This window comes from Loa loa (genome assembly GCF_000183805.2).
Source record: "Loa loa unplaced genomic scaffold supercont3.306, whole genome shotgun sequence".
NCBI lineage: Eukaryota > Metazoa > Nematoda > Chromadorea > Rhabditida > Onchocercidae > Loa > Loa loa.
In genome coordinates this window covers 15,891-29,262 of record NW_018108486.1, presented here as the reverse complement: position 1 = coordinate 29,262, position 13,372 = coordinate 15,891, and the positions used below count along the sequence as shown (strand labels likewise).

Below are 13,372 nucleotides of genomic sequence, written 5' to 3'. Positions count from 1 at the left end.
AAAAGAACCACCAAGATAACATTCAACCAATTCAATCAATCATATAAATTAGTCGCAAAATATCGCATCTCACCTATCGTCTAGCGTATTTATCTTTTCGTGTCTTTTTATTTATCATCGATGTCTAGCTTATACATGTTTTATCTTTCACTCGTCGTCCATCATGAGAAGCGCTCTCACCAAAATCCATTCTATTTTAGCTTACTTGAAAAGGAATTTATAATATGTCAGAATTTCATTTAATTGATACGGAAAAAAAAATTCTTTTTTTCTAAAGTTTGATTATTTGTGATTAATAGAATTCATGTTCATCCGGAATTTTTCTGGATTAAGGATGAATTGAAGGCTTTCTTTTTTTTTGGCCAACATGATATGTTTTTCTTTATGATTTTTTTTTTTCCCATAGAACTTCCCTGATAGTTTTCATGTATTTTGTTAACGTTTGGTCGATTTTCACTAATAACAATTCATAAAATTCTTGATTTCTGCAAGAAAAAGTATAATTATGTTGGGAAAACTTTAAGAATACTAAGATGAAGTTAAATTCTGGCAATATTTATGTGATTAAATTGTGTTCCTTGGCTTTTTCAAACAGATGATGCATTTTAATTTCATCATTTCATTTCCATCCTTTCTATATCAATCAGTACACGTTAGTTCTATCAGTTTCCAATCTGGATAATTGACTTTCAATTTTATCGCTTCATTTAGTATTGAAGTTGTCGTTCATGCTTTGGATACAACGAAGATTCTTGAGCCGTTGTGCCGATTTACTTCGTACGGAAACGGCACAAACCTATTTTCAAATTATATCCGCTAAACTGAATGCACTCCAGAAGGATGGAAACAATGAGTCTAGGATTAATGATTCAGCTTCGATCACGCACCTAGAAACTGTAACAACATTAGCTCGCAGATTTTACGATAAATTGGGAATGCTCACAGAGTTGGATATGCTTTTGAAAGGTATGTCCATTTTGCAGAATTTCATATTCTTCGAATACGTTTCCTTAAAAGTAATTTTACCATTTAAAGAGGGAAATGACGCAGAAATCCAAAAAATTGCCAAGTTGGATAGTGAACAGTTAACGGTGGAACTGGACAGTATTGTGAACGAGTTAACCGATGTCGTAATACCTGTTACCGAATATGATTCGTTGAATAACTGCCAGCTAGAAATCATTCCGTTGGTCATTACTTAATTGTCTTCAAAACATTTTTTGTCATTTCTCTAAACATTATCTTTTGTTTTCAAAAGAATTTCACAATTTACATTCTGCAGTTGATAAAATAGATTTACATTAGTAAAGCTCGAGTTTAAGATCTGAATTTGTTTTCTGCTGTTTGTTTGAGATCATGAGAAATTGTACTTTTTTTAAAGAGGTGTAGGTGGAGTCGAAGCATCTCTGTTCGCATCCGAACTAGCTGAAATGTACCATAATTATGCGCAATTTATGAAGTGGAAATGGACGCCCTATCAAGTGGATGCTTCACCATCGGGTAAATTAAGATTTTAAAAATTTAGAAATGATGTCAAGAACCACTTCACTGGTTTTACTGTGTTTTGCAGGAGGCATACGTAGTGCTGTAGTTTTTGTTCGAGGTAACGGAGCATTTCGTGCGCTACGTTATGAAGCCGGTGTTCATCGTGTACAGAGGTTTCCGGTAACGGATAAAACACGCATGCATACAAGTACGTCTGTTGTAGCTGTTCTTCCAGAACCGGAAAAGGTCTATCTTCTTTTTGCTGTTTGTCACACATCCTTTTAAGCAAATTCCATTCTTTACGTTTGTGTATAATCAACTGAATCTATTTGTTCAATGTGTGTGTGATCAATTTGTTCAATCAAATATAGTTTTAGGTGCATCTTTCCGTTTCATAAGTCAGATGTAGTCGAATTTCCTTTAAAACTAGGATTTAAAACGTAGGAAGTTATACGTGTGAAATATTTCCAGATAGAAGCTTGTGTGACACCAGCTGATGTAAAAGTAGAAACAATGAGAGCCTCGGGTCCTGGTGGGCAGAATGTCAATCAGCGATCTACAGCGGTCCGCTTAACTCATCGTGAAACGGGTATAGCAGTGCACTGTGTGGATGAAAGGACGCAATATTCTAATATGGAGGTATAACTTTATCTCATATTTCTTTTTTGCTTCTCTATCGTATTACTAAGGACTGTATATATAATCGCCACCACGTAAATGCAAAAAATCAGGGTTATAATTTGTAGTCAAGCACTGCAATGCAACTGTTTTTCATGCCATCTAGAGTTCACTTGTTACGTTTAGATAGCGTATAAACGATTAGCTGCGATACTGTTACAACGGAAACTTGATGAAACACAGAAGCAGTACTCATCATCCAGAAAACTGCAAGTAAGTTATTACAGCAGTAGTACTTTATTCGGTATATAAAAAACCAATATGTCCTAAAACCGCAAATTTCTGATTACTATGAGAATATTTTAGGTAGGAACTAAGGCACGAGCCGAAAAAGTGCGAACATACAACTTCAAGGATGATCAAGTTATAGATCATCGTTTGGGTAAAGCTTGGCAAGGTGTTGCAAATGTTATGAAGGGGAGCAGTGTTTTAGATCAAATAATTCAATCTCTGGATGAACTGTCAAAAGCTCAGCACTTAAAAGAAATCTTGAGCGCGGAAGATCGTGGTGCGAAACATACTAGTTTTAATGTTTAAATTCATGAGGGAATAAATATTTACATCTGCTCTTGCTTTTATACAGCGTTGAATCATAACTTCAAGGTGACAATTTAAAGTGCCATCCACGTATTATGAATTACGTTTGCTTCATTATATTTCGAAAGACACAATAAATGCTGGCAACGTTAAGCAAAAATAGCGTGAAAGGCTTCAAATTTCTTTCTGCAAATCAGATCTCACTAAAGACTATGAAAAAAACCTGTTTTCTAAGGCTGAACCATTGCTTTTTCTGGGAATTCCCCACAAATTTGAGTAATGCCTTTTGAAACTAGGGTTTATTGTAACTTATTGAGCAGAACAATAACAAAACCGGAATTAGCATATAAAAATAAAAACATATAACTTGCTTATTCAAAGGTAAAACATCAGGTGTGTAAGGTAGTGTAGTGTAGTGTCAGTGAACTAGAAATTTGGGAAAATGTCCGGAATTTTCAGCAAATCTTTAAGTTGGGGTTAACCACCTTCGCCACCGTTGCCCAAAGTTTTCGATTGATATAATCCTGTTCCTAACAACTGAAATCTGCTAACGTTGTACTGAAGTGTTCGATAATGTTTTATTTACATTCAACATTATACGTCTTCCACTCATCTCAATTGGCTTTTCCATATTTTTTCTTCCGATGGAAGATGTCATCTGCATATGACTGATTCGGCAATCGCTTAAGTGCTTTGTATGGGTATCGACCCAGCTGAGGCTGTGGATACTTCGCCATCAAGTTATTCATCTGATGTTTGGTCAATACTGTTTCCCCACTGACTGTACCGTCAAGCATACCCTGAAACAATTCATTCCGGAAAGGAATATCACGAAAAAGGACATGAAAAGTGAGGGCTGTGGATGACGTGGAAAACTCGGGCATGAATAAGTTATAATTAGGGATAGGATAAAACAAATATTTTACCTTCTTTGCAGCGGCAGCAAGCTCCTTATTTGCTTTATAGGTCCTGTCCACGCAATTCATATAATCTCGATTGAAGTCTGCGCAAGGTAGGTTATCGTGTTCCCATTTCTTCAAACAATCGAAAAGCGCTTGTAGCTCTTTCGTACAGGTTTCACCTCCAAATTTCATAGATCTATATAAACATTTTAGATATGTTTGGAGAAATTTAAACCCCGAAGACATAGTGAAACAGCGAGCAAACGCTGGAGTAAACTAATGGAAAAACCAAAGCAAAAATACCAGAGATGCAAGAAATTTTGAGGATGAACATAAGCTGCTGCAAATACCTCAAATTTTGAAATAGAATCAAATATTCGATATTCCTCCATGCTTTCAGAAGGAGAAAAAACCTCTCCGTTCCTCTGTATGTTCAGATCAAAAACAAAAAGAATAAATTTCTACATCACTATGTAAAAAGCGAAAGAGTCCAATTACTATGTAAAAATCGAAAAAGTCCAGCAAAATTCTAGCCATAGGGCCATCATTTTATCTCTCAGAAGGGTATAACCCTGTGCATGGCTAGAGATACGATGCATGTACAAATGAAAGAAAAAAGAAATGAGGAGTCATCATGAATAGTGCACAGTCCAGAAAGAAAAAATAAGGTTAGAAGACCAGGGGACTTGATATCACGGAGAAAAGGAACAGGGAATTATCAGGAAAGAAAATGTAAGGTAGAGAAAATTGACGCTAAGAAAAAGCAGGAAAAAAAGGTATGATGTTAGTAGAAAAAACGTGTGGTTAGGGACAAAAAAAAGAGGACAAATAATCAAACGCTATTCCATCTTCTTATTTAGCTATGTCGATATCATAAATATAAGTGAAAACTAAACCTCGTGGTTTGACATAATTGCTCATTATATAGTTCGTAGATTTTAAAGGGAGGAATTCCTTGAATTGCAATTGATCACTCTTTACCAAATTAGTTTTAACTGGCATCTTCAAATGATTCTTCGAAAGCGATGACGTAAATTGCATCGTCCCTCTCTTCACCAAAACTGGATGGAATTATTGCGTTTATTTTTTGCTAACTTCTGCGCATTAATCTCTGAAACGAAATAATAATAAAGAGAAAATCCTAGAAATATATTAAAAAGTAATTCCCAAATAATGTCCTGGGATATCCTACTAATGCTGATCATAAGCAATCAGAAATTTCATCGAAAAAACACAACTCACGCAACTGGTTTCATAATAGCCCGTCAGAGTAGTACAAAATGCTTTTCGGTTAAATTTTGTGATTCAGACCCGTGCAATTGACGTGACGTATTTGATGGCTGTGGGTGTTGCTGGGTGTTCGGGTGTCTGGTGTCACTGCAGGTTCTCCAGTTCTTAAGAAATTCTGTAGAGGAAATATAGAGGAAATCATAGATTAAATGAAGAAGTATGGAGTATGTGAAATTGCATTCTTTTTGCGTAAATTAAAGGAGGAAGTATGGAATACAATTTTTTTTAAGTTCTCGGGACAGAACGGAAAGCTATTATCTTCAATTTATCCATTCAGAGGAAAAGAAATTTATCTAACAAAGCTTGGCTAGTATCATAAGGTGCTGAATATTCTTCAACGATGAGCAATAAATCTATATTATCATGTTGATAATAGAACACATTTGCAGATGCCAAAACAACGTCAGGGTTATGTAGATCCCAATGCGGAACGAGTTCGAACCCATTTGTTTTTTCATCCAAAGTTCCACGCAATCCATCAAGGCGTCGGCGACGTCCTCGTAGTAAGTTTGATATTAATAAGCAAATCCTGGTGGAGTCTTACCTTCTCTTCAAGTATATATAAGTTCGGATGAAACTGATAATATTGAGAATTCGGGAATTTTTCAATGCTAATTACTGGTATACTTCTGAATTGCAGACAAATTGCACCAGTTGATGCACCGTAAGGATGAAATGGTGCAAACGGCACCAGCCGAATTGGAGCCGTCCTTGTGGTCGGGTAATCAACGGGTAATTCATTTCGGCCCCATGGCACAACGCGATCCGTTTTTTTACTACTATCCAAAAGGATGGGATGTCCTGTATCCGGCGCACTTCGGTTTTTTTCCTTATCGGGCAACGTAGGGATTTTTGTCTTTTCTAGTCTACTTCTTTTAACAAATTTGCTTTCTCAAGATGCGTTATTTTATGTTGATATATTTTGCTAACATCACTGAGAGGGAGAGAGAGAGTTATATGTTGGATGAGCTTCTTTAGAATTGGGAGATCAGATACGAAGTCAGCCTTGAAGTCAGCCTTTTCAAGCCTATGCAATCAATCGCACCAAAAATTTCGACTGTTTTCTGTGGCCCATTTAGCAAAAGAAGTCGACTTTTAATTAGTTTTGGTTTTCCATATGCTAGTTTTTTGTCAACTCTTTCTGGGATTTCTTCCTTCCGTAACTTCTTTACTGAGGACTATCAGTCATTACTTAATAATGACATATCCAAGAAAAGCTTCGTTCTACATTTCAGTAAGATGTAGTGTGTGCTCGAGAGATTTGGTTTTACCCACGTAATGGCAGGGTAAAGTTTAAGCAGAGAAGCTTGCACAAAAAGGATAGGATCGGTATTCCTGGAAGATTTCTACCTCTCTCTGTCTCTTTGAAGCGATAGTTAGATATTCCGGTTTCGCGTGGATTTCAGTCCTGACATTCCGGAGTGCAGTGATTTTGATTAAGGCCTACTAAAGATATGGTCTTTATAAGTTTCGTTAGCATATTGAGTGGTTTAAAATGCTGTTTTCAAAAACTAACTTTTTTAATGCTTCTGATCTGATTACCTCAACTAACATATTTACAATACTGAGAAAGCTAGCGAAAGTATCGGGAAATATTTATTAGATTTCAGATTTTCTCAACGAGTTCCATGAAATATGTTCCTCGCATGCTATTGCCGTGATTTCATACGTGACAAATGCAGTTAAACGTCAGTTTTCACCTCCCTTTTTCCGGATGTTTTAACTGTGAGCAGCAGAATAAATCTCATTTGTATCATTTTACCTCATTTTTCTAGGAAATTTCGAGGGTCTTCATCTGCGATTTGCATAAGCGCATTTGGTACCTTCTTGTCGTTGGGCGGTGCTTTAATGTTGCTTTTGGCACATTTTTCAATGGATAATTCCCCTCTGTTCAATTTGAAATATTATTATCAAAAGCCGATACAATTAGCTGGTTCAGTTTTCCTCATTTGTGGTGGTATCCTGGTGCTTGTATCACTGGTCTGTATAATATTATCGGTTAAGGTACGTTATAGGAATCGTTTCTGCGTTTTATTGAAATTTTCAGTGTTATTGTTTGCAAGTATTTCCCTATCAAATGTGTTTTAATTCTATCACTCTATTTAGATTTTGAGTGAGGATATCAGTGCTGAATTTGGACGGCCACGTTTCACGATATTGAAGCAAGCCGTAAGGGTATGTTTTTGCCATACTTCTGTTTTCTTGCATTTTTGTTAGCATTAATACCTTTTTGCATTTTGTTTAAAATAAAGACAAAAATTTATCCCTTATGGGATATGAACTGTCCTTAAGTCCATAAGAATTGGCTGAATTTGCAGATTTTGTACTTCAATTTGCTTTACGTCATGAGACAATTTCCAGAACCAATACATGTGTGAAAGAAATTTTCCTTGCTTACTTAATGCTCATATGATTAATTAATTATGATATTTTCGGAACCTGTTGGTGTTTACGAAAAGTCTCCTTACCAGTCGATGCCACCACCTGCATATCCAGTTCTGGAAAACAAGTACACTCAAATGACGGTGTTCAGTCCGAAATCAGAGTTAAAATTATATCCACCTGTGTTAGTCTCATTAAATAATCTAGTTTTTGTATTGATTAAGCAATCTTTTCTCCCCTAAACGTATAGTTTGTCCGGTAGGGTTTTCTTTTTCAGATGATTAAATAAAACATTAAATATTAAATGAAAGTGATGAATATCTGTCGATTCGTCGTCTGCCGACCAGTGGATAGATTAGGTGGAGAACACGCTGGGGGTTGGAAACAGCTGTCAAGACAGTGGCATCTTGATGACTGTGAAAAACATATAATTGAATCAACGCCCCAAGATATGTTACACTGCGCGAACAAAAAAATTTGTTAAAAAGCGCCATTTGGAGAAAGGTTAAAAATGGTGATAGATTTTAAAAGTTCCAGTAATTGCTGTGGTTTTTATTGCATATAATCCTTATTATTTTTTTTATTACATATAATCCTTATTTTGTAGAATGCCTGGTTGTTCTACGTTATCGTTGCATGATCGATCATCAAGTTCCTATTTTGCTAGTCCATACAATACTTTACGCGCCGTCTCTGCGACAGTGTAATTTTTTGCTTGACAAAATTTTACAAGTTAATGTAAGGATCCTTTTCAAATCTCTGAGACTTTGTGGAACGTAAAGCTGAAATAATTCTTTTCAGACAAACGGATATTGTAAAAGAAAACCCACGAGCTAGTTCGTTGACGGGTACTCGAAAATTTTCGAATGGTTCTGTGCAAGCTCCACGTCGAGCAAGAAGCTTAGCTGCTTCTTCAACAAGAATAGAGAGAAGTCGACACACTTGATGAAATAAATTCAAATTCTAAAAGCGTTGAAAAAAGACTATAAAATCTTTCACGGACCAGCTTCTGTGACTGAACGTTAATATATTGCATTTCATCTTTTATTTTTGCCTTTATGCATTTCATCTTTTATTTTTTCCCGCATTGAATTAGTTCTAACATAATGAAATATTCAGACATTGGAACTGAAATGTATATATTGATGCTTTATACTTAGTAATCGTTTGTAGTGCAATAGAATGCTTAAGTTTGACTTTAAGATCGACGAGGAAAGTTACGTTATCCATTCGAATTTGGAAAGATTTCCAATTTTTCATTTCGAGTATATATTGAATTAGATCCTTAATTAGTGGTTTTCAATAAACAGTTCAGTGAATTCTGGTGATGCCATAAACAACCAAACCATTTCCCAGTCGAATTTCATTATATTTTGGCACCCAAGTTCTTCCGTTTCATTTCGAATGTATGCTATCAAATTTAAAAGAAAAGGTTGAAATTTGAAGGTCGGACTTTAGATTATCTGTCGTTTCGTCCAACCGGTTTCACATAACAATTTCCGTCCAGCTATTTGATGCTGAAGAATTGGGAAAAATCGATTGTTCTACCGAATAATACCACAGCTCTTGGAAAAGAAACCTACAGGTGGATGATTCTTTTCCCGGAACTCAGTGGGAAGCACATTCAAGTTGAGAAATTGGTTTCCGGAGGTAAATATAAATAGAAATGAGATTAATTCAGTTTTCCGTGCTCAATTAAAAAACTGGTCCTTTCCATCCATTTTGATCATCTCGATCAGCAAGTGAGTGGGAAGTAAGTTCCCCTTAAAATTAAATTCAGGAATTCCCATGAAAAGAATCATTTTAGTGGTATTACGAATCTTTATTAAAAACTTCATCAGGCAAACATAGGAACCAACTCTTGGGGGACATACAGCGATTGGTATTTGATAAAACGTTATGCAGTCTTTCACTAGTAACGGTGAGTGAATCATTCGCTATTGTATTGTCCTTTCAAAAATTCATAGCCATTATGTCTTGCTATTGTTGTGATCGGATTCATCGGAGAAAATGACCAGTTGTGGTAAATTTTATATTTTTGTGGAGAAAAAGTAGTGCTCGACATCAATATGTCCGGTGTTTGGAATGTTTAAACAATTTGTGCTGGTAACATGGCGAGAATATCAGAAAAAATCGTAATGATCCATTTCGTATCAGTTTTTAACAAATGAAAACATCAACAAGAGTTCGCAAATATATGGAGACTACAGGTCATTAATTTTAGGTTTGAAAAACACTAGCCAGTTTTTGACATCAAGTCAAAGACCTACTCGACAATTCCGCTATTTCAGTATGCAAACGGTGGAGTTTGCAGTACCATCCGATTCAACAGATGAACTTTCAACAGTTGAATATTTGGGAGGTGGCTCATTTGGCAACGTCATGTACGTATTTATAACATATTTTTCCTTTAGTTTTGGAACGTTTTAATTTCTGGAAAATATAACTGGAAAATTTCATAACCATAATATTGGACTTTCGAGGAATTTGCAGAAAAATTACAAACTTCATATGTGCCGACGGTCAACGAAGAGTTGTTGCAATTAAAAAATTATATGAACCATTTCGCGATGAAAAAACTGCACTGAGAGTATACAGGTAAGAAATTTAAATCTTAGAATGCTTTTGTCATTTAACATCATTCTCCAAAAGAAAGCGTGAGATGTAGAAATGCTGTGGAATTCGAAAACTGCTTGGTTCAGGCTAATAAGCCCGAACAATATGAGAGGATCATTCTTCTTGGCGAAGCATATATCTTCACAATCAAAATTTGATGTATTTACACTGGAAATGGTAAGATATTAATATAAGCCGCTATAAATTTTAAACAGGAAGGTTCCTTATATTTCGTGAACGACTTGTTCTTTTTTTCAACTAAACCATAACTGTCCAAATTTATTTCAATATTTCAGAGAAATTCGTCTACTTCAAATGATGGTCCATGAGAATATTGTGCGCCTTTTAGATTTATATACACCCGATAGTTCACTTCCTACTCTTTCCATTGTGTAAGTTCACAATATTCAGATGGGATAAGTCGTGGGGACTTAGGTGGACTTCTTTAGAATTTGCTTTTCAGTACCTTATTTTACAAAAAAAGCTTACAGAGAACTTGAACTTATACTCTATTCTGTTAAATTGTTAGAGATTGCAAGTTCTAGAAAAAGTCAAAGTACGGAAAAAATGTAGGGAAAAAGGAAGGTATTCTACGATTTTGTAGCTTGTGGATGATGGACTTTTATGTCCCGAAGCAGTTCACCTCTTTATTTTTGCATATTACTTTTTACCCAACTTTCCTTCAAATAAACTTTCATTTTTCTTGTTTTGCACTACTTATCTACGTTATTGGCCATGAAACTTGACCAGGATCAGTTCATCTAGCTTTGAATGATCAGTTCGGGAAATTAGGTTTCTTACTATACATTAGTTGGATAACATCTTCAGTATTTGTATACCTTTTAGCTTTTTACTTCAGGTATATTGTGACAGAATATGCTGGTAATAGTTTGTATGAAATTTTGAAACGGGAACGTGAGACAGGATTACGAATCCTTACTCCTGAACATCATAAATTTATTATTTATCAATTGTTGCGTGCATTGAAATACATCCATTCGGCAAATGTAATTTTTTCGGGATTCTCTGCAATTAGTTTTTAAAATGTTGTTAGCAGCTTTAAAAAGTTGGAAAAGATAATTTTCAAATTTCACTTAATTTCGTTAAGGTTATGCACCGAGATTTGAAACCAGGTAATTTGGCTCTTACTGACGAATGTGATTTATCAGTTCTGGATTTTGGTTTGGCTCGTTCATTAAATGCTGACGATACTGTTTTATCTGCATATGTGATAACGCGTTGGTATCGTAGTCCGGAAGTTATGTATTGGAAGATATGTTCTTACGATACGCAAGGTAAGAAGTATCTCTTCTATTATCGTAACAATTTGTGGATGCATCCAATTTTCGTTTTTCGGTAGTATAATCTTAGTCCATATATTCTGAATTTAGCAGATAAACATCTGTAAGAAGTGGAGCAGATATTTTGTTATAAAAACGCTGTAAGAACTGGAGCAGGTATTTTGTTGTAAAAACAAAAAGACACTTTTACGATAGATCTTATTTAGAAGTTGTTTTTGCTAGATTATTCATTGATTGAAAAGAATTTTTTAGCTGATGTGTGGTCTGTGGGTTGTATTCTTGGAGAACTTAGCCTTGGACGTCCACTCTTTCCCGGAGAAGATTGTAATTTTTACTTCTTTTTTGTTTAATGTGTAGAATTTAAATCTTCTGTCAAGAATTTGGTTTTCGGATTTCATTTTCCAAAATCTATACTTGAAGATCCTATAGTTCTTATCTTTTTTGCAAAATCTCCACCTATTTCAAATCTGCTAAATATGTAATTTTCAGCAATGGCGCAATATCGTCTAATAGCAGAGTTATGTGGAAGCCCGGATTCAGAATTATTAGCTAAACTGGCTTCGAATGAAGCCATTCTTAATGTTATAACGAAACTGGGTGTTTATTCGCGCAAATCTTTTTCAGAATATTTCCCCAAAACTTTCTCCAAACATCTTGTTGACTTTCTGGATCGGATTCTTGTGTTGGACCCTGAGAAAAGGTTGGTGGATTTGTTTGGCGTATGACAGGACACAGTAATTCTTCAGTTTTTCTGAATTTTTCTGAGGATTCAATCTGGAAGAAATTTACAAGTTCCTGAAGTTATCGACATTTTTTGTCACCTTCAGAATGACGGTGACCGATGCACTCAGCCATCCTTACCTAAAGGAATATTCAATGCCGGAAGACGAGCCAGTAGCAGATGGGCCTTTTATTCTAGATGAAGGATCAAATGGTCGGACAGTTGCAGAATGGAAAGGTAATCATCGTTCGTTTATCATTATTTGTCGATTCAAAGCAATAAAGTTTCTAACAACCTAAATTTTGTGGGGAGATTTGCTTTGAACTACCAATTAATGCATTTTTGAAATTTAACAAACCTGAAGACTTTCCATGTCGTCGGACTAAATATCTCGTGAAAAATTGGATATGTAAAGAAGACTTCCTGATGTGATTCTCGGGTAATGGTATGCTGATTTGTTATGATCACTTATTTTAAACTGTTTACTTAATCGATCTAAACGCAATTGTTACAGTTTCTGACCTTCGTCCAAGTGAATTTAGGATAAGTATATGTCAAAGATTAATCCCGAATCTGTTTTTTTTTCTATTCCTGCTGATGCGAACTCTGTACTCATCACTTATTCTTCCTTAGCATTTCAGCTCTTATATGGAAGGAACTGTTGAATTTTGATCAACGAAAGGCAGGTAGCTATTGATGACGATAATGATAGTGATAACAAAAGTGTACATTATATAATCTTTCTGTTTGTGAAATACGTCCAAAAAATGCGAAAAAAATCAACTGCCTAAACATAGTTGAGAAATGCATGTTCCAATATTTGCCAATAAATACTGCTAGTTATTGATCAGCATTTCATAACAAATATTAAAAAATCAAAATTGATTGTTACGGTGGATTTTGGTTGAAACAGTGCTAAAATTGGTCGAAAATAATAGTTATTCATGGGTCAAACCAACACTTGGATGTGAGGAATTTAAGCAGCCATCCATATTTTCATAATTCTCGATCATTGCCAGCATTTCAATGGTTTATACTTTTATATAGGAAAACCAAAGTTGCTAACTTCAACGCCATTAAAATTCCACTGAATAGGAAAAAAGAAAAAAGAAAGTTTGTCACGCTGTCACTTAAAAAAGGAATGGTAAATCCCATAATCTCGAAGTGCTCTTTTAGCAGCATATCAACTAATCAACGATCATGTCGAGCTTTCAGTAGCATGAAAATTCGTAATGGATCTGAAATATTTCTTTCATGTTTAAATGTAATCAGTTGCATGTTTCCCATTGCACTTTCACTTCCCTGTTAATGTATAATTTCATTCTCTCATATCAACTGGTAACATGTAACATTTGACAATACTATTGATTTGATTACAATTTTTTTATAGCTGGATATATCAATGTGTAACGCGGGAAGGATATGTGGTATGTGTGTGTGTGTGTGTGTGTGTGTGTGTG

The 13,372-nt window shown here is 35.2% G+C and overlaps 4 protein-coding genes across 4 annotated transcripts; 3 read left to right on the top strand and 1 right to left on the bottom strand.

Annotated features, from left to right (window-relative positions):
• The first annotated feature begins 706 nt into the window (after positions 1–706).
• LOAG_08061 (peptidyl-tRNA hydrolase domain-containing protein) lies at positions 707–2,730 on the top strand. The gene is made up of 7 exons (XM_003143593.2): positions 707–966; positions 1,036–1,186; positions 1,382–1,500; positions 1,571–1,731; positions 1,957–2,124; positions 2,290–2,376; positions 2,470–2,730. The coding sequence occupies exons 1-7, from the start codon at positions 729–731 to the stop codon at positions 2,698–2,700; spliced, it is 1,155 nt and encodes a 384-aa protein (XP_003143641.1). The 5' UTR covers positions 707–728; the 3' UTR covers positions 2,701–2,730.
• A 584-nt stretch (positions 2,731–3,314) lies between these two features.
• Positions 3,315–3,794, bottom strand: LOAG_08060 (hypothetical protein; the record flags this gene model as incomplete). Its single annotated transcript, XM_003143592.1, has 2 exons — positions 3,315–3,500; positions 3,627–3,794. The coding sequence occupies 2 exons, from the start codon at positions 3,792–3,794 to the stop codon at positions 3,315–3,317; spliced, it is 354 nt and encodes a 117-aa protein (XP_003143640.1).
• Positions 3,795–5,281: 1,487 nt separating this feature from the next.
• On the top strand, positions 5,282–8,220 carry LOAG_08057 (hypothetical protein; the record flags this gene model as incomplete). Its single annotated transcript, XM_003143591.1, has 7 exons — positions 5,282–5,399; positions 5,533–5,734; positions 6,668–6,896; positions 6,999–7,067; positions 7,364–7,458; positions 7,882–7,977; positions 8,076–8,220. The coding sequence occupies 7 exons, from the start codon at positions 5,282–5,284 to the stop codon at positions 8,218–8,220; spliced, it is 954 nt and encodes a 317-aa protein (XP_003143639.1).
• Positions 8,221–9,062: 842 nt separating this feature from the next.
• LOAG_08055 (CMGC/MAPK/P38 protein kinase) lies at positions 9,063–12,751 on the top strand. Its single transcript, XM_020447603.1, has 10 exons — positions 9,063–9,195; positions 9,499–9,658; positions 9,768–9,872; positions 10,187–10,282; positions 10,750–10,897; positions 10,999–11,185; positions 11,444–11,515; positions 11,681–11,891; positions 12,019–12,149; positions 12,554–12,751. The coding sequence occupies exons 1-10, from the start codon at positions 9,174–9,176 to the stop codon at positions 12,607–12,609; spliced, it is 1,188 nt and encodes a 395-aa protein (XP_020302182.1). The 5' UTR covers positions 9,063–9,173; the 3' UTR covers positions 12,610–12,751.
• The last annotated feature ends 621 nt before the right edge of the window (positions 12,752–13,372 follow it).

Coding starts and splice junctions, on each gene's coding strand:
- LOAG_08061 (XM_003143593.2), top strand. CDS start 729: ATGCTTTGGATACAACGAAGATTCTTGAGCCGTTGTGCCGATTTACTT. Junction 967..1,035: donor GTTGGATATGCTTTTGAAAG/GTATGTCCATTT, acceptor TACCATTTAAAG/AGGGAAATGACGCAGAAATC. Junction 1,187..1,381: donor TGCCAGCTAGAAATCATTCC/GTTGGTCATTAC, acceptor CTTTTTTTAAAG/AGGTGTAGGTGGAGTCGAAG.
- LOAG_08055 (XM_020447603.1), top strand. CDS start 9,174: ATGCAGTCTTTCACTAGTAACG. Junction 10,283..10,749: donor CTTCCTACTCTTTCCATTGT/GTAAGTTCACAA, acceptor TTTTTACTTCAG/GTATATTGTGACAGAATATG. Junction 10,898..10,998: donor AATACATCCATTCGGCAAAT/GTAATTTTTTCG, acceptor AATTTCGTTAAG/GTTATGCACCGAGATTTGAA.